Genomic DNA, 19,954 nt, shown 5'->3' on the forward strand with positions numbered 1-19,954 from the left:
GCGCGATGTGCGAGCGGGCGGCGCGCCTGTGCAGGGCCGGCGCGCACAGGCTGCTCCGGGAGCCGCCGCCGCAGGGCCGGGCGCTAGGCGGGCTGCTGCGCTGGGTGGGCGCCAGGATGGGCGAGCCCCGGGCGCCGCTGGTCCCCGACGCCCCCGACGCCCCCGACGCCCCCGCTGCGGACCCCGGCCGCGGCCCGGGGCCCTGCTCGCCGCGCGGGGGCACCGCCGTCATCCTGGACGTGAGTACGCGCCGGCCGGGACCCCAGCCCCCTCCTCCCCCCACCCCCGGGCGCTCCCGACGCCGCCCTCCTGCGCCCCCGCCGGGACCCGCGAGGCCCCCTCCTCCCCGGGCGGGGGACCCCCGGCCCTTTCCCCCTCGGCGGCCCGGAGCGGGACCCGCACCCGGCCCCTCCGCGTCCCAGAGCGCGACCCCAGCCCCTCCGAGTTCCAGACGGTCTCCATCCCAGTCTAGCCTCCTCCCCGGACCACGACGGTCCTGCTCTTCCCACCCCCTCCGTCCATTTCTCGGGATCCCCACCTTCTCGGAGCTGGAGCCGGGACCCTGGAGTCCTTGGACCCGGCCACCGCCCCCCTACTTTTGTGCTGGCTAAATCCTTACCCTTTCCCCAGCCCTGTACCCCAGCCTGTACCCTCATCCCTGTCGGGGCGCGAGCCCCTGCCGCCTCCTCCGGCCCCCTCCTCTCCATCCCGATGCCTGCCTGAATCCGTACTTTTCGGAAACCCCCCGCCCCTTCCAGGCTCCGGTGCCCCTTCTCTCATCCCGGTCGTAGACCAGGAGCCCGGGGTTTTCTCATCCCCAAAGCCCCTTTGCATCCCAGGCACGGGCGCTCTGTGACAGTGAAGCCCCCTCCCCACCTGTGTCTTCTCTCCTTCAGGAGAGCTGGGGCCACCCCCATCTGCTCTGAGCCCGGACCCCTCTGGGCTCCCCCCCAGCCCCCACCTCCACTAGGAGCTCCCTCTGTTCTCCATTCCTTCCGTACCCTCGACTCAAACCTCCCCCCATCCCCTCCCTGATCCACAGCACCCACCTCTGGGAAGCCCACCTCCCCCTCCCACCCGCTCCCCAGGAGTGGGAGGAAGAGTCTGCAGGAGGGACTGCTGGGGGGCGGCGTGGGAGACCTGCTCTGTAGAGCCAGGGAGGGGCGCAGGGGGCTTGGTTCGCCGCACCGCCCCCACCTCCTAACAGCCCAGCGGCAGGTTGTGCCTGTGCCCCTGAGGGCCCTGTACCCGGTGGGTCTGGGGGAGAGTTGTGCCTGCGTGTGGGATCCTTGGGGGGCGCGGAGCTCCTCTCCCCTTCCCTTTTTCTCTCCTGGAACCCACAGCTGGCTCTGTGCAGAGGGGGCTGGGCAGGGCAGGGGGAGCTGTCCTGTGGGTGCTTGTGGCTGCCTGCGGACACGCGCATGCTTGCACAAGCACACACACACACACACACACACACACACTTGCGTAGCCACCCTTTCTCCAGACCCCAGCGTAGTTCAGGGAAAAGCCCTGTCCAGATTCTTCCCGTTCCTAAGTGTACAGGCAGCGGGCTCCGGGGTCCTCGCCATGCTGGCATGTGTGGGCTCTGAGCCTCCATTTCTTCATCTGGGAGACGGAGTGGTGCGTGGGGGTGGGGAGCGGAGTCCAGGAGCCCCATCACGTGGTCTGCTTCTGTTGCTTGGTTGTCGTGGCCATCCTGGGCCGCTGGGGGTGGGACCCTGGCCTCGGGGCAACTTTGCTGTTCCGAGTAAGGGCAGGGCTCTGGTCCTTGCCCCCCCCCCCCCGCCCCAGGCACGGGGGCTCCTGCCCAGGTACCCCAGAGCAGGATTTCAGCTGAGGGAAGGGGGTGATGTCTGAGAAGCCTTCCTGAGCTGCGGCTTCAGTGTGTCACAGTCTCAGGTGCTTGGCGGGGGGAGTGACATCTGTCCTTGGCCCCAGGGCCAGAACCAGAGGTCGGATGGATGGTCAGAGGCGGTGATGCCTCCCCCTGCTCCTTCTTACCAGCACGGCTCACCTCGTCCTGCAAATACCAGGTCTCCGCTCACGCTTAGAGGGGTGGGTGGCTGTCAGCTCCCCCCGCTCCTCCCCCTGCAGCCACAACCTCGCATTTGCAGCTGGGGTGCCGAGCTCTGGGTGGCCCTGCTTCCACCCACTCCCCCACCCGGAAAACAATCCAGTGCCAGCCCCCAGCTGGTCCTCGAGGTTTCCTTAGCAGACATCTCTCTTGGGACCTAACTGACGGGGTTCCAGGAGGGGCGCAGCGGCTGCGTCCCCAGGGCCACGGATGCCGAGGGTGGGACTGCGCTTAGCTCGGTGGGTGCGGCCGCGTGGACCGCCCTCTCCGGAGGCACACCCGCAAGCGTGTGGCTGGGTGTGAGCCTGTGTGTCCACGTGTGCGCGCATGGCTGCCGTGTGGCCGTGGGCAGGCTGGCGGCCCAGAAGGAGAGTGGGCGCTGCTTCCTCGCGGGCGGCTGGGAGGGCTCTGCCTCGAGCGTCCCTCCCGCCCTGATCCCAGCTGGGTCTTCTCCTGGGGGAGGGGCTGCTCTGCTTCCCAGCACCCGCCCCCCACTCGCCGGGGAGTGGGATCCCGGGGTGAGTCAGATGCCACTGGAGGGCGTCTGCCCCTCTGGGGTCCCGGCTGACTGTACTTCTCTTCCCTGCAGATTTTCCGCCGGGCGGACAAAAACGGTGAGTTTCCCTCCCAGACTGTCCCCTGAAGGAGGCCCTGGCTCTTTCTGTCCTGATGCTTCAGGGAAAGGGACCACGGGTGGGGGCATGAACAGCCTTGCACCTAAAGGTTCAAAGTACAGGATGCTGAAGTCAGAAGGCCACAACCCAGTTCTGCCCGGGCCTCAGTTTCCCTGTCTGTACAGTGGGATTCCCGTGGTTCGTACTTAGTAGGGGTGCCACAGGGATTCGGGGAGTTGGCGTCTGTGGTGCCCGGGTGTTCTGCGTATTGTAGGTGCTTGGGGGAACCTCAGCCCTCAGACCGCTGGGAGGGACCAGAGCAGCCCAGGGAGGGGGTGCCCAGCGACCACCCTTTAAGGGGGCCCCCAGCCTCACTCCAGGCCCTGGCCCATGTCTTCCTCGCCGCCCAGAGAGGTTAGTGACTCGCTCAGGGTCACCCAGCCGCATGAAGACAGGCCAGCTTGTGCTGCGACCCCAGGACTTCTCCCCATGTCAGGTGTCCTCCCCGGCGACGTGAGGAGCACGCTGTCGGGGCCCGTGGATGTGACATTGCACTCCTCCTCGCTTCTTAGAAAGTCTTTCCAGTATAGGCGGGAGGTGGGGGCCTCCAAAAGGACCAGGTTTCCCAAGGGACACCTGAGCCTCACAACTGCAACCAGGAGCAGCACAACTTCACATAAACACCTTCGTCCTTATTCCCAGGGCCAGCACCACGCTCCGTGGCTTTAGGGAACCCATAGTCCCTCCGCAGGCCTCAGCTTCCCCATCTCTAAAGTGGGCTCATCGGTTACTCTTAACTTGCCTGCAGCCTTGGCTGTTGGGGAGGTGCAGGGGGAGATGTGTGAAGGGTGGGGAGCAGGGGGTCCTCGGGCCCCAGCGCCTGTCCCGCGGGGGCTGGAATTGCAGGTGGCCGCTCTGGCTCGGGGCCCCGCACCCCCTCCCTCCCTGACCCATCCCCTCCACGGTGTCGGGGTGGAATGAGAGGCCTTGGGGGAGGGCCTTGCACAGGCCCGGACTAGAAGCCAGGGCCCAGGGGTCTCCATCCCCCGCCCCTTGGGGTGATGATGGTCCCTCCCAGGCCTCTTGGGACACGGGACTCCCGGCAGCAGTTCCATTTGGAGCAGGGGGGATGGATAGGGATGTGGGGGCCCTGCAGTGACCTCCAGAAGCGCTTGCGGCACCTGGGCGCAGACGGCCTTCGAGGTTCAGCGGGGGTCGAGGGGCTCAATCCCAGACCCGGATGCAGGTGTCTCTCTGGCGTCTTCATTGTGCCGTGGCCTGGGGCCACGTGGTCACCTTCGCCCATTATGAGTCCCTGGCTAGTAGGAATGTGGGCTTGTCCCTGCCGTGGGCACACAGTCCGTCTTTGCAAAGGTCTGTAGGCTTCGAGGTCACGGGTCTGTTCCCTGCCGAGTGCGGCTCTGCACAGCTGTGGGGCACAGCAGGAGTCTGGCTGCCGGTCTCCCTGCGGGCGGCCGTGGCTGTGCGTGGCCTTCCCTGCTTCTGTGATGACCACTGGACACACCCGAGTGTGCGCGGACCCATGTGTGTGTGCACCTGCCTGGTGGGGGTTCAGCACGCCAGCCTCCCTACAGGCCCACGTGGGGTCTCCTCCTAGTCTCCTGTTGCCCGTGGGAGACCGTGTTTCCGCCCCGTGAGCACAGCAGTGGGGTCCCTCGACATCACTCCGTGGCCCCCATGGAGGCCGAGCCCATCCCCCTCCGGGGGCCTCAGGTCTTCCCGGTCTCCGTACTGAGGGGTCGTCACCGGCTTGATGTCGGTCCCAGAGGAGCTTCGGGGCCTGTGAGGAGGTGGAGTCCCTTCTCTGTCACAGTCTTGGCTCTTGTGACCTCAGGCTGGTCACCAAATGCTTGGGGCCTCAGTTTCCCCATCTGTAAGTGGGCCTGATGACACCGGGACTGCCCTCAGAGGGCCCTGGTGGGACTGTTGCCGGGTCTGGGTGCCCAGGCCATGGGGAACAGTGATTCCGACGCCACCCGTGGGCGTGGACGCTGTGGTTTGCCAACAGGTGTTTGGTTCCTACCCACGCTACCCCGAGAGCTCACGGCCCGGGGGGCTTCCGGCGGCCACCCAGCACCCCCTGTTCCTCGACCTCATCGGGGCTTCAGTGCGCTTCTGCTGGGATGAGAAGCATCACCCTCTTTTTAGCGATGCCCAAAGCGCGGCCCAGAGCATGCAGGGGCGGGACTGCCGATCCCGGGCTGGGACGCAGCGTGGGCAGCGGGGACTGAGAGCACGTCCGGGGTGGGGGGTGCCGGGATGAACCCGAAGGGGCGGCCAGAGCCGCAGACGGACGCACAGGTGGATGCTGGCCCTGCCCCGGGCACCCGCAGGAGTGATGCCCAGAGGTGCAGGGTGGGTTATGGTCTCGCGGGAGAAGCGTCCGGAACCCCAGGGCCAGGGGCTCGGGGCCAGCCGTGCTGGTGGCCCCCGGGGGGACGCTTCTTTGTTGAGACAGAGCGATCGTGGCTCCTGCGCGGAGGCTGAGGGTCAGGGGTCTGCCCGCAGCCCGGGCACGAAGCCTGGGAGGGTGGCGGGGGGTGTCCAGCAGCGCCCGACTGCGTTCCTCCCCAGGGACGTGGACACAGCCAGAGGCCTGGCATTTGGAAGGTCACGGTGACGAGGCTGAGCTCATGCTCGTTAGCGAAGACACCTGCCCGCGGCCGGCGCAGCGTCCTTGCTGGGAGGGGGGTGCCAGGCCCTCTCCTCTGATGGTACAGAGGCCCCAGGGAAGGAGCCAGGAGCTGTTCCTTCCCTCATTAGTGGAGCTGGGCTCATTAGGGCTGTGGCAGGACATTCAAGGTAAATGTCAACGGAGGAGTCTGTGCCCGGGAGGCCTGGCGGGTGTCTCCCTGCCTGCCCGCCCGAGTGCAGCGGGCACGGAGGAGCCTGGACAGGCGGAAGGAGGGGAGGCAGGGAGACGCCCCCCACACCCCCGAGGCCGCACCCTTGCAGCCTTGAGTGGTCAATCCCCGCACGCTTCCCCTCCCCCGCAGTGCAGACCTGGCCTTGCCCTTGGGGGGCGGGGGCTCTCACCAGGAGACTCTGCCCCTGGCCTGGGGGGAGGCATGGACTTGGGGGCCAGTTGGCTGAGGCTCTAGCTCCAGCTGTGGATCCCTTAGCGGCTCTGGGTCTCGGTTTACCGCTCTGGAAAATGGGAGTCTCATGAAGACCGAATGGCCCGCGTGTTGGCCGCAGTTCTGCACGGGGCCTCCTTGTTTGTATCAGCTCTGGCGCCTCAGGAAACTTGGGAAGTCTCTTTTTCACAGACTGAAAGCCTCCGTGGGCCGTGCATCGTTTACAGCTGGTAGCGTGAAGGCCTTTTTATGGTTGTGTGTGTGTGTGTGTGTGTAGGGGGGTGGGGTGGGGCTTGTCTGGTTTGTTTCGGGGGGAGCTCTTGTTTTTGAAAGCTACAAAGTCATTTCCTTCTGTCACGCGGAAACGCGCCTGGAAGTCAGAGGGAAGCGGGGAGTCCCGGCCTCCCGCGCAGGCATTCGCTGCCTCTCTCCGGGTCTCCTGAAGCTTGCAGGCCTGAGGGAAGACAGGTGGAGGGAAGCCGAGGCAAGGTGCGAGGGTCTCCCTCTGCCGAGCTGGTTTCTGGGCCCTATTCTGAGCCCCTGCAGAGTTTGTGGGAGCAAAGAGAGATCGTCCCGGGCCTTTACAATACAGGAATGGGAGCATGGGTGGTTCTGTCGGTTAAGAGTCTGACTCTTGATTTTAGCTCGGGTCATGATCTCGGGGTCCTGGAGTTGACTAGTTCATCTGGCTGTTCGCTGGGCGGCGGAGGTTCTCCGGCGGGAGCTAATCTGTAGATTGGGGGATCGTCAGCCTCGGGCTGTCTTATCTCTCAGACACCAGCGGCCCCCTCTCCTCCCTCCCCTGCAGACGACGGGAAGCTGTCGCTGGAGGAGTTCCAGCTCTTCTTTGCAGATGGCGTCCTCGACGAGAAGGAGCTGGAGGGCCTCTTCCACACGATTGACTCCGACAACACCAAGTGAGCCAGGCCTCCCGCTGCCGGGCTGGGGCGGCCTCCCGTGGGTCTGGGGGGGACCCGTCTTCCTTCCTGGCGGGGCAGTCAGTCTCTGTGTTCCACTCCCCTGGAGGGGCAGGAGACCCGAAACATCCCCGCACCTGCCGACCCACAGGTCAGGTCTGGTGGCCCCCGCTGGCTGGGGCCACCGGGGTGTGGGCACAGGGACGTTGCATTGGCCGGTTTGTCTGTCCTGGGCACACGTGGCTAAGAAGGAACAGACCCTCGACGCTACAGCGTGCCCACACGGTAACGAAAAGGGGACATTGGCAGTGACCTCCACCTCCTGCTAACTCAGCCTGGTTCTGACCCGGGCACCTCGTGCTCGTCCCCAGTCCCAAGGGGACCTCTGTGACCTTGATCTTCACTGGTCCTGTCTTAAACCAAACTGACCAGGTACCAGTCGTAGTTCTGACTTGAGCTCCTCTCCACCTCGTAAATCCCGTCATAACCCCCCGAACTTGCATCTCAGAACCAGCCAAAACCTCTGGCCTGACCCATCCCTAAGTCAAGTGCAAAGTGTACGTTCTGCTCATCCCGACCTCACCAACTCACTCTTTCCCTGGGAAAGAGCAGGTTTGCTGAGCCGGGGTCCCCTGGGACAGGCTGGAGGTATCCCACACAAGGAGCAGCCACCAGGCATGCCTGCAGGGGACCTGGCACCGTGGTGACCTGGACCAGAGGTTGGGGCTGCAAGTGTCCTGGGAGGCATAGGCTGGGGACCAGGGTGGGCAGGTGTCCTTATCTGGGAAAGGCCACTGGAAACAGCTTCCTGCTGCAGCCCTCGGTGAAGGGCTTGGTTTCTGCAAACAGATGGCAGTTTCTGAGCACTTCCTGCAGTCCCCCGGGGAGCTTTGAAAGGGGTCTGTAGGTGGCTTCTGGTTTACTCATTGTCGTGGGGCCTTTTGTGTTGGGCCGGCTGGATAGGGGGAAGGAGGCTTTGGCTGAAATCCTCAGCTGAGTACAGTTAAAGAGGCTTCCTCTCTGCAGGACTTGTCAGAACATTTAATATGGGATGTGAATTGGAGGAATCTCCAAGACAGGGCTTCCAGAGCCTTGAAGCTAGATTTCTTTGGCCGTAGGAGCCTTCTCCCAGATGCATCTTACGGAACTGGGATGCCAGGAGCTCTCCAGCCAGGGCAGTTCCTCCTCTCTCAGTGAGGGAACCGGGGCCTGGAAAGGGTCCCTTGGCCTGTGCCCCCAGCACGGCCCACCACTGCGTCTCCGTTCGGAGGCTGCTGCCTGCACCTTCCCCAGCGCGGGTGGCATTCTGGGGCTTAGTCTCCGAGGAAGGACATAGCCCTCTCCGCGCTGTAGGCATGGGGATGCGGGACCCCAGGGTAAGGGTGGGGACACGGAGGGCTGTCCCAGGACTCCCGAGAGCCCCAGGACCCGGCAGGCAGGCATGCCCTGGGGGAGGCCCATACTAGTTATGGGCCCCCCTGTCTCTGTCCCATTCTCTCCCTTCTCCCAGCCCCTGGCCGAGGCCCAGTCCGGTCCGTGTCCCATACGCTCCTGACATGGGCAGCAGAGTGGGGGAGGGGAAGCGAGCGGGGGTGGGGTCAGAAGAGTTGCGGGGGGCCGGGGGGGTAGAGTTCCCTGCTCTGTCCTTGGGAGGGAAGGGTCCTTGACCTCACGCGTGAAGCAGGGCTCGCGGGGCCTGCGTGGGCGATGACGGACGAGGCACCGCAGGCAGCCGGGGGCCATGCACGCTGCGGAGGAGTAGGGCGGAGGGGATGGGGACGGGCCTGACCTGAGTCTCCCTCCTTCTCTCTGCAGCCACGTGGACACCAAGGAGCTATGTGGTAGGTGCCCCGCTCTGCAGGGACCAGGACTGGGCTGGTGGGGTGGGACTTGGGGGAGCCCTGAGGGCACAGGTGGGAGGCGCGGGAAGCCCCGCGAGGTGGGGTCCTCCTCCTCTGCCCCTGACTTTTGCTTTGCCTTCCCTCAGATTACTTTGTGGACCACATGGGCGATTATGAGGACGTCTTGGCCTCCTTGGAGACCTTGAACCACTCTGTCCTGAAGGCGATGGGCTACACCAAGAAGGTCATGGGGTGTGGGTGGCTCCTGGGGCTCCGGGTCTGGGATTTCCTCCAGAGCATCCTCAGCCGAGGGGCCTGGACTTGGGATGCTGAGCGCTGGGTGGGTCTGGCTCTGGGGTGGGCTTTCCTGGGGGCTCCCGAGGGCGCTGGTGGAGGCGGGTGGCTTGCGTGGTGCACGGCCCCCTGCTGCGGTGTCTGGTGTGGAGCGTGAGGCCGTTTCCTGGAGTTGCGCGTGGTCTGGGCACGCGGCGCTAGAAAGGGAGCTGTGGCCTCCCCGAGCCCTCCAGCGCCCTCGGACGGGAGAGGGACCCGAAAGTCTCGCGCCCTCCTGCAGCGGGGTTATGGGACGGCAGGGGAGGGAAAGGCACAGGTGCCTGTGTCTGCGCTTGGCTGAGGGCTTGCACAGTGTCCGGTGTGAGCACCCTGTCTGGGCGGCAGGACCGCTCGGAGTGTTGGGAGCAAGCCTGGTGCAGGGACCCCTGCATGTCCCGGAGGGTGGTCTCTCCAGCAGCTCTGCCCCCAGTGCTGTCACCTGCTCGAGTGCCCCGGAGGAGGACAGGAGGCAGGGAGCGGGGGCCGGGTTGGGGGCTGGGCGTCGTGCCATCTCTGTTGAAGCTCAGGGGCAGAAGCAGCCCGTCCGCCAGCCTCGGGGTCTGCACCCCACTGGGCCGGGGGCTACTGGAAGGGCAGGCATCAGAGAAGGGGTGCCCTGGGCTTGCCGAGGACCCGCGCTGGCCAGCCCTGGGGTGGCCACGGTCACACGGTCACCAGTCCCATCTCCTAGCTCTGCAAACGGGCTCTGAAGAGGGAACCCTGCAGAGTCCGCCAGATGGCCGTAGCTGCGGGCTCAGTGAGGGGGCTGCTGAGGCAGGGACCCGGCAGGAGGTACGGAGCACGGCCCTGAGCCTCAGTTTCTCCATCTGTGGAATGCAGTGTTCACCTTCAGCCTTCAGGGGATTGAATGAAGTAAGGTCTCCCCGCCGCTTAGCACGGGGCCCGGCCCAGAGCAGAGGTGACTGTCCTAGCGTGAAGGCTCCTGTTGTCTGCCCGGACAGAAGCAAGACGAATTCTGTACGTTATTCCCCAGTGGTTCTCGGTTACTGCGCCGCGTCTCTCGGAGAATCCCTTGCTTCCGCTCTCAGAAAAGCCGGGCCTGGTCCTGAGCCTCCATGTACCCACGGCGCGCGCCTTTCCTCCCGTCCGCCGTCTGAGTCTGGGTCTCAGAGCCTGTCGTAAAGACCGTGTAGGAGCCGCTGCCTGTCGTCGCCTGGATTTGGGGTGGACGTTCTGAACGTCGTGGGTGGGCAGTGGGTTTGCAGGGGAGCGTGGAGAGAGCCCAGACCCTGGGATCCTGGCCGGGACCCGGGGTAGCTGCCCAGCTCCGCGCCTGATGGGCCGGGAGACGCGCCCCACTCGTTCCCCCCCCCCCCCCAGGACCCCTCGGGGATGGAGCCGCCCCCCCGCCCCGGCGAGGCCGTCTCAGGTGTCACCCAGGTGCTTCTGGGTGTCCTTCTGGGTCTGCCCATCACTCTGCTGGGGGGCCTCAGTCTCCGTCAGGGAGAGGACTCAAGCATCTACCAGTAGGACTTAGACCGGTTCTTGAGAGTCTGTACTGGGAAGCCAGGCGCACGGGATGCTCGGGGTGGCCTTCTGGGCGTTTCCAGCGGGACCCGTGACGGCTGGTGTCGGCAGGAGCAGCGGCATTTCTTTTTCCGGCTGGTTTTTGAACCAATTTTTGCTGATGGCCGTGCAGCTCGTGGTCCTCTGGGATGCTTCCCCTGCATCCATGTCGATCCGTGTGGACCACTGGCTTCCGGGCCTGCGGGGTCCCAGCGTGAGCCAGGACCCGGTGCACTTGGCTTCTCGGTTCCTGATCGCGCGCGGCCCTCTGATTTCTGGGGTGCGTCCTGCTGCCTTTCCTTCCCCCAGATTCAGCCGCCGCGTCAGGCTTCCTCTTGTGGCTCATGATTTTCAAGTGTGTTTCTCCAGTATTTCTCCACTAATGACAATATTAATACCAGCTCTATTTTTAGAAACCTCTTCAGTCTGTTAAAATATATATATATATTTTTTGCCTTCCCTTCATTACATTTCGTCTTAGGAGGTCGTAGTGAGTCTTTTAAATTTCCTTCGGATGGCGTGAGTCTCCTTCAGCTCTTGGCGGGGTGGATTCTATTCTTGGAGTGTCTTCTGCGGAACATTCCTTCACTCCCTGGGAGAAACCCCGGCGGGCGCCCGGACCCTCCGTCACAGCGCTGAGCTCTCGCTTGGTCTCCCTTGGAAATAGCGGCTGGACGTTGATTTGGGGATGAATTGTGGGTTTGGAAGATCTTGCTGTGTGTGAATCCGCTTCTCCACCACGGAATCCTTTTTTTATTCAAAAATAGAAGGAACTTATCCAGGAAGCTGGGGTCAAGGTCCACCTCGGGGGAGGGGAGGGGGGAGTATATTCATAGATCTTTGAGGTCATCCTGGTTCCAGTGAAACATTTGACTTTTTGTGTCCCTTTAAGTGCCGTTTCAAATAAAACTGTCATGGACACATTCAGCTTCGCGATCAGTCATGCATAGTATGTTGATGGTTTTTTTTATTAACATACAATGTATTATTTGCTTCAGGGGTACAGGTCTGCAAATCATCAGTCTTACACAGTTCACAGCACTCACCGTCCCCAGTGTCCACCACCCAGTCACCCCATCCCTCACTCCCCAACCCCCAGCAACCCTAAGTTTGTTTCCTGAGATTAAGAGTCTCTCATGGTTTGTCTCCCTCCCGATCCCATCTTGTTTCTTTTTTTCCCTCCCTATCCCTCAAACCCCCAACTCTGCCTCTCAAATTCCTCATATCAGGGAGATCATATGATAATTATCTTTCTCTGATGGACTTATTTCGCTCAGCAGAATACCCTCTAGTTCCATCCATGTCGTTGCAAATGGCAAGATTTCGTTTCTTTTGATGGCTGCATAGTATTCCATTTGTGTATATATACCACATCTTCTTTATCCATTCATCTGTTGATGGACATCTAGGTTCTTTCCATAGTTTGGCTATTGTGGACATTGCTGCTGTAAACATTCGGGTGCACGTGCCCCTTCGGATCACTACGTTTGTATCTTTAGGGTAAATACCCAGTAGTGAGATTGCTAGGTCATAGGATAGCTCTATTTTCAACTTCTTGAGGAACCTCCATGCTGTTCTCTAGAGCGGCCAAACCAGCTTGCATTCCCACCAACAGAGTAGGAGGGTTCCCCTTTCTCCGCATCCTCGCCAACTTCTATTTCCTGACTTGTTAATTTTAGCCATTCTGACTCGTGTGAGGTAGTATCTCACTGTGGTTTTGATTTGCATTTCCCTGATGCTGAGTGATATGGAGCACTTTTTCATGTCTGTTGGCCATCTGGATGTCGTCTTTGCAGAAATGTCTGTTCATGTCCTCTGCCCATTTCTTGATTATTTGTTCTTTGGGTGTTGAGTTTGAGAAGTTCTTTTTTTTTTTAACTCTTTTTTTTTTTTTTAAGATTTTATTTACTTAATTGACAGACAGAGATCACAAGTAGGCAGAGAGGCAAGCAGAGAGAGAAGGGGAAGCAGGCTCCCCGCTGAGCAGAGAGCCCGATGCGGGTCTCGATCCCAGGACCCTGAGATCATAACCCGAGCCAAAGGCAGAGGCTTTAACCCACTGAGCCACCCAGGTGCCCCAGAGTTTGAGAAGTTCTTTAGAGATTTTGGATATTAGCCCTTTATTTGATATGTCATTTGCAAATATCTTCTCCCATTCATTCAGTTGTCTTTTGATTTTGTTAACTGTTTCCTTTGCTGTGCAAAAGCTTTTGATCTTGATGAAGTCCCAATAGTTCATTTTTGCCCTTGCTTCCCTTGCCTTTGGCGATGTTTCTAGGAAGAAGTTGCTGCAGCTGAGGTCGAAGAGGTTGCTGCCTGTGTTCTTCTCAAGGATTTTGATGGATTCCTGTCTCACATTAAGGTCTTTCATCCATTTTGAGTCTATTTTTATGTGTGGTGTAAGGAAATGGTCCAGTTCCGTTCTTCTGCATGTGGCTGTCCAATTTTCCCAACACCATTTGTTGAAGAGACTTTTTTTCCATTGGACATTCTTTCCTGCCTTGTCGAAGATTAGTTGACCATAGAGTTGAGGGTCTATTTCTGGGCTCTCTATTCTGTTCCATTGATCTATGTGTCTGTTTTTGTGCCAGTACCATACTGTCTTGATGATGACAGCTTTGTAATAGAGCTTGATGTCTGGAATTGTGATGCCACCAACTTTGGCTTTCTTTTTCAACATTCCTCTGGCTATTCGGGTCTTTTCTGGTTCCATATAAATTTTAGGATTATTGGTTCCATTTCTTTGAAAAAAATTGATGATATTTTTATAGGAATGGCATTAAATGTGTAGATTGCTTTAGAGAGCAGAGACATTTTCAAAATATTTGTTCCTCCAATCCGTGAGCATGGAACATGTTTCCATTTCTTTGTGTCTTCCTCAGTTTCTTTCATGAGTACTTTATAGTTTTCTGAGTACAGGTTCTTTGCATCTTTGGTTAGGTTTATTCCTAAGTATCTTATGGTTTTGGGTGCATTTGTAAATGGGATCAATTGCTTAATTTCTCTTTCTTCTGTCTTGTTGGTGTATAGAAATGCAACTGATTCTGTGTATTGATTTTATATCCTGACACTTTACTGAATTCCTATATGAGTTCTAGCAGATTTGAGGGGAGTCTTTTGGGTTTTCCACATAAAGTATCATATCATGTTGATGATTTAAAAAAAAAAAATCTAAAATCTTCTTTGACCCCAAACAGGAACTTGATGGAGATTGAATTCAACAACACCTATGCTTCTGTAGCTCTAGTCTTATTTTAATGTTTGTCCTGTTGGGCTACGTTTTAAAAACTTCTGTTTGCCAGTTTTACCTGTTTGCTTTTTTTAAACATTTTATTAGTTATTTTAGAAGGAGAGCATGTGAGGAACCAGTGGGGGAGGGGCAGAGGGAGAAGGAAAGAGAAACTCCAGCAAACTCCCCACGGAGCACAGAGCCTGACTTGGGGCTCCTTCCCGATCCCACACCCCTGAGATCACGACCTGAGCCAAAATCAAGAGTCAGACTCTCAACTATCTGGGCCACCCCGGCGCCCCCAGCTTTGCCCCAGATGCCCAGCCCCTCGACGCATGTCTTTCCACTTCCCGCTACGGTTCCTGCTGTAGCTACGGTTTCCAGGCTTCTCTCGTCCGTCCTGTGTCCGCAGGCTGGCGGTCACGGCTCTTTTCCACGTGGGAAGAGCAGGGCTTCCGTTCTTCTGACAATCCGCTGGGCGTCTTAAACCTTGACCTTGGGTGTTTTCCCTGCAGCTGGGATTCTCGGGATTCAGGATTCTCTCGTGGGGCGGCACCTCCTCGCTGACTGTCCCCGGACCTCTGCCGCATCCCTGCTCATCCCGGGCTCCCCCGTGCGGTCACCGTGCGGGGATGGAAGTGAGCAGCCCCGGTTTCCCTGCCGCGCTCACACCGTGTGATTTCCAGGTGATACGGTGCTTGAGCTGTTTTGATAATGACCTCGTGGGTGCTCAAGTGGAAGACGGGGTCACCCTTTCCAGAACGGGAAATCGGAAAATGGCTGTGCCTTCTGTGTTAGGACATGTGTATTCCTAAGACTCGTTGCAAAGAGGGGAACCGTGTCTCTCGTACAAATGAAAAATGCATATGCAGTCCCTCGTTTTGGCCAACCCCAAGATTTTTATTTATATTAGAGATGCTAATAACATCACCGCGCCACTCCTTTTTTTTTTTTTTTAAAGATTTTATTTATTTATTTGACAGAGATCACAAGTAGGCAGAGAGGCAGGCAGAGAGAGAGGAGGAAGCAGGCTCCCCGCTGAGCAGAGAGCCCGATGCGGGGCTTGATCCCAGGACCCCACGACCATGATCTGAGCCGAAGGCAGAGGCTTAACCCACTGAGCCACCCAGGCGCCCCTCCTTTTTTTTTTTTTTTTTAAATATTATTTATTTATTTGAGAGTGACAGAGACTGAATGAGCAGGGAGAAAGGGAGAGGGAGAAGCAGGCTCTCCGCTGAGCAAGGAGCCGGGCTCTGGACTCGATCCCAGGATCCGGGGCACATGACCTGAGCTAAGGACAGACGCTTAACCGCTGAGCCACCCAGGCCTCCCCTCACCAGTCACTCCTTAAGCTTTGGTTTCAAAGTTGAGAAAATCACTTAAAGCCATAAGGCTTATTTTTTTTTTTTTTTTTTTTTGTCTCCAGATAGGAATTTTCTTCAATAATTTTAATCTCAGAAATACAGAATTCACATCTCTCATTTACAATTACTTGGGTTGCATATACAGTTTTTCATACCAAATCTGTATATTATTTACCGTGTTGTCTCTATTTAATTAAAAAGGTACTCATGATTTAATTTTGAACTACTTCAAAGTAGGGACTGTGAATAATCAAAATTAAGAATTATTTTTGTTACTCGTCTTAGCTTCCTACTTTCTGTATCATTAGTATGAATATTGAAGGGACTCAGGCATTAAGGTGAGAACCTGTTAAGAGGTCACAGCTAGCTCAAAGGAAAATTCAGAGAACACACACCATGTAGAGAAATGACCAGGAATTCTGGAATGACTTTGTGAATAAAGGCAGAGTTGGCCCCTGTCCCCTGTGACAGTGACAGTCCCTTGCACTCTGCCAGACAGAATTCATGTGTGCTTCTGTAGATGAGAATTCTTTGCAGTATCATCTCTATTCTACGTTCTACAGTTTTAAGAGTCACTCTAAAACAGAGGAAGACTTAGCACAGAGGAACTAGACAGGAGACCCAGTAAGAAGCTTTCTTGTCCAATGTGAACTTTCACACTTTCCTGACAATACTCGTTCCATTCCTGTTTCTTTTTCTTTTTCTTTTTTTTTAAGATTTTATTTATTTGATAGATCACAAGTAGGCAGAGAAGCAGGCAGAGAGTGCGGGGGAAGCAGGCTCCCCGCTGAGCAGAGAGCCCTATGTGGGGCTCGATCCGAGGATCCTGAGATCATGACCTGAGCCAAAGGCAGAGGCTTAACCCACTGAGCCCCCCAGGCACCCCTCCATTCCTGGTTCTTATTGTCCAATTTATCTGTCCTCTGAGACCGTGATGAGCTAATTTGTCCCGCTGAATGATTTAATCTATGTATTTTTAATGTGTTCCCTTACTATATTTTTAGCTGTGTTGTTTGATGCATATAGACTTCTGTTATGTTTTTATTATATAAATGGTACAGGTTTAATGTCCAAAATTTAGGAAATAGAGAAAAGTATGAAGAAGAATTTCAAATCGTTTCTGACTCACACCATCCTCACCACTTTTAATCATGTTAGTTTATTACCTCTGAGCCTCTTTTGTTCCCCTGTGACTCTTCAATATACTTAATGTCGTTCTGTGCACGAAAACTTATTTTTTGCCTTTTTTCCACCTAATATTTTAGCAAATACTTTTCCCACATTATTAAAACTGTCCAGAAGCATCTTTTAAAATATTCATATTTAAATGTACTTACTGTTCTGCTCTTTGGGGCATATTAGAGTATTACCAGGTTTTTCTATTACAAATAATACTGTAACCTTGGGACATAAACATTTACGCACATTTTTCAGGATTTCTTCAGGATGGGTGATCAAAGTTGAAATGACTGGGTCAAAGCACATGAGCAGTCCAGGGCTTGGGCATGAAGCAGAATTGCTTTAGGAAGTGGCTGCGTCCCTCTGAGACCCCATTGCCATGTTTATCTATCTATTTATTTATTTATTTTTGAGATTTTACTTATTTGTGAGAGAGAGAAAGCAAGCACAAGCAGGGGGAGCAGCACGCAGAGGGAGAAGCAGGGTCCCTGCTGAGCAGGGAGCACGATGCGGGACTCCCTCCCAGGACCCTGGGATCGTGACCCTAAGCAGAAGACAGATGCTCAACCGACTGAGCCCCCCAGAGCCCCTCCACGGCCGTGCTAATAGCCACTTTCTCACCCTTTGCATGAAGGTTCAGTAGAGCCCTGCCCTTGCTCTGCTAGATTTTGCCGTTTTATCCTGACCCTTCTAACCTGTGGAATACCGTGTCCTCTAAATCCCATCCTCGAGTGACACCACGACTCGTCCTGTTCATCTGACCAGATTTGGCGGCAGGATTTTTTTGCACAGGCTTGATGTCATTCATCTGCTGCTGCCGTTTTGGTTCAGAAATGCTTCCATGTGGCTCTCAGTTCAAGTCTGGGACTGTGTGCTTATACGAGGGAACTCAGGGTGCTTTCTTCCTTTCGTTCTTTCTTTTTAAATTTCTTTTAAAAGACTTTATTTATTTATTGGACAGACAGAGATCACAAGCAGGCAGAAAGGCAGGCAGAGATAGAGGGGGAAGCAGGCTCCCTGCCAAGCAGAGAGCCCAATGTGGGGCTCGATCCCAGGACCCTGAGATCATGACCTGAGCTGAAGGCAGAGGCTCAACCCACGGAGCCACCCAGGCGCCTGCTTTTTACTTGCTTTTATTGTTATACTCTGTCAGCTCTGACTGCTGTTGGACTCTTAGGCTTCCCAGGTTCTTCCTCTTTCCTGGGGCAGTCTCCAGGTCGGCTCTCTTACGAGCTGTTGACTGGGATTTGGAAGGGAAACATTGTAGCTTTCATTGTTCACTGGCCATGTAGCAAGCAGGCGCTGGGTGGGTGCCCTTGGCGGCTTTTATACCTACCTAATAAAAGACATTTCCTGTACCTCTTGGTGGAATTAAAGGACGTTCTAGGTTTTCAGATTATTTTTTACCATACTTGTGCCCTCTTTATTGACATAATCCAGGGGGATCAAAATGAAGTGATGATGAATCTTTTTATTTCCTGGCCTCTCTAACTTTAAATTTAATGGGACCATCACTTGCTGCCACTTCTCACGACTTCCCGGATCACGAGTTCTTTCTCTGATTTGACCCTGGGTATTTCGAGGGGAAATTTCGAGGCGTGACTGGCTGGAGCAGTGCTCATTTCAGAGATACGCCGATTTCTGTGTCATGTGTCCGCCTGGTACAGAATTCCCAGATCTGATCCTTTCCTTCTGGAATCTGTGGATTTGGTGTCTTGGCTGAGGCGTTGGTGATGGAGGAGAGATCTGTAAAGGCAGCATTTTCACCCCTTGGGAAGATAACTGGTCTTTCTGGAGTTCAGCTAGTCACTTCCACTCCTGGATCTTTGCAACCTCAGCCACAGGTCTAGGTGCTTCTAACTCACTTGCTGCAGCTCATTTTTCTGCCTGATGGTTTCTAGCGGGTTTTCTGTCTTTGCACATAAGTTCTTACCCCATTATATCTTCTTGGCTGTTCATTCAGCCGGGGCCCCGCTGATCCCTGGATTGAGAGCGCTTTCCGCCGTTGTGGGGGAGGGTAATCAGTCACCGAAACGCTTTAGGGGACCGGAGCCTTAGCCACCTTCTGCTGCAGAGTCATTCTCTGTCAGGGCTCGTCGCCGGTGTTGGCACAGGCCAGCCCCCTCCATACACCTCCCTGCGTGTGCCCGCCTCCCCCCACTCCCCACGCCTGCCTCCGTTTCCCTCTCTGTCTCTAGCCATGCTTCCCTTGTGCACTCAGTGCTAATTAATTTGCAGTCAGAGTGACAGATGGCTTAATTTGCTGTCCTTGAGAGCCCTGTCGTCCCTGGCCTTGCGGGGACTGGGCAGAATTCCACGGTGCGGGCAGCTGGCTGCGGAGGGTGGGTCTTGGCTGAGGAGGCGGGAGAGGCCACAGCATCCGCGTTCTGGGGACCAGCGTCCCCAACCCGGTGCCCTTTGATCTCTTATCATCCTTGAGCGACCCGGCTGAGCCAGAACCTTCTCCGTCCCACCGTCAGCCTTCTGAAGCCACGGGGCTCTCCTCTGGATCCCGGAGCCTCGAGAAATGTCTTTGCGGCCGGCTCTTGACAGAAGGGGCGACTGCGTCTCCCGCCACAGAGCAAAGTCTGTGGAAACCCTCCTCCTCCTCCTCTCCCCCCTGTGCTCCCCTCGTGGCCTCGGAGTCTCCGTCTCCGGCTCGCCCATACTCCCTGCTGCCCGCTCCTGCTGGGATGGCGTCTCCCGCCTTTCCTTGAGGGGGGCCTGTTGAACCTCTCTGGTCGCTCTGGAGTCGTCTTCCGTGTCTCTGAGGAGCACACGGGGGCCCAGGAGCCCGAGGAATCGTCCTCGGAGGACGGAGGGGGAGGGGTTGTGTGTGTTCTCCGGGCATTACTCTTCCCTGTCGCAAGGGCATCAGGAACGCCACCGCCAGGGAGCACACTCGTCCCCGCCAGCCCTCACCAGCGTCACCTTCACGACACTGTCCTCGTGCTCTTATCACCACCACCGTCACCACCACCACCGTCCCCACCACCGTCATCACCATCACCGTCCCCATCACCGTCATTGTCACTGCCATCTTCGTCACCGTCGCCGCCACCAACACCCGTCTTCGCCGTCGCCACCCGCGTCGTCCCCGCCATCATCCGTGTTACCAGCGTCAGCTTTGTCCTGATCACAGCAGCTGCTGGTCACTGAGCACTTGCTTTGGGACAGGCCCGACCCTGAGCATTTGATATCCGTGTCGCCGTTCAGTCCTCCAGGTGACCTTGGGAGATAGATGCTAGGGTGACGCCTGTCACCGTCCCAGACGGGAGGAGCCAGTCCACGGTGCAGCCAGGGCTCCGACCTCGTCTCCAGATCCATAGCCTGTGTCCTGACGCAGGAGCTCTGCTGTCCCCCAGACGCGGGTGGCCCTGGCGCCCCCATTTCCTCCTGCGAGGCAGACGCCAACCCCAGGTGCCCCCCCAGCTCTGTGCCAGACCCCACCCCTAAGTTCCCTCCCCAACCCCTCTCACATCTGTGCCCCTTCCCTCCACAGGTGTACGAGGGCGGGAGCAACGTGGACCAGTTTGTGACGCGCTTCCTTCTGAAGGAGACGGCCAATCAGATCCAGTCGCTGCTCAGCTCCGTGGAGAGCGCCGTGGAGGCCATCGAGGAGCAGACCAGCCAGATCCGGTGTGTCCCGGGCCCCCCTGGGTCCCCGGGGGCTGCGTCGCCCACGGCATCTGCTGCTTGCTGGGGCCGCGTGTGTGCTTGGGGGCTGGGGGGCCTTGGGCAAGGGGCTGCACCTCTCTGTGCTCCTATTTCCCCA

The 19,954-nt window shown here is 57.4% G+C and overlaps 1 protein-coding gene across 4 annotated transcripts in view; it reads left to right on the forward strand.

Annotated features, from left to right (window-relative positions):
* The window catches only part of NECAB2 (N-terminal EF-hand calcium binding protein 2), a 27,875-nt gene continuing 7,921 nt past the window's right edge, over window positions 1-19,954 (forward strand). For all 4 annotated transcript variants that reach the window (XM_032323183.1, XM_032323186.1, XM_032323182.1 and 1 more), the window contains exons 1-6: window positions 1-239; window positions 2,667-2,691; window positions 6,598-6,706; window positions 8,522-8,547; window positions 8,694-8,791; window positions 19,682-19,818. In XM_032323183.1, coding sequence (XP_032179074.1) covers window positions 6-239; window positions 2,667-2,691; window positions 6,598-6,706; window positions 8,522-8,547; window positions 8,694-8,791; window positions 19,682-19,818 — 629 coding nt within the window. In that variant the 5' untranslated portion in view covers window positions 1-5. The remainder of the gene's footprint in view (window positions 240-2,666; window positions 2,692-6,597; window positions 6,707-8,521; window positions 8,548-8,693; window positions 8,792-19,681; window positions 19,819-19,954) is intronic.

This window comes from Mustela erminea, chromosome 19, assembly GCF_009829155.1.
Source record: "Mustela erminea isolate mMusErm1 chromosome 19, mMusErm1.Pri, whole genome shotgun sequence".
NCBI classification, from domain to species: domain Eukaryota; kingdom Metazoa; phylum Chordata; class Mammalia; order Carnivora; family Mustelidae; genus Mustela; species Mustela erminea.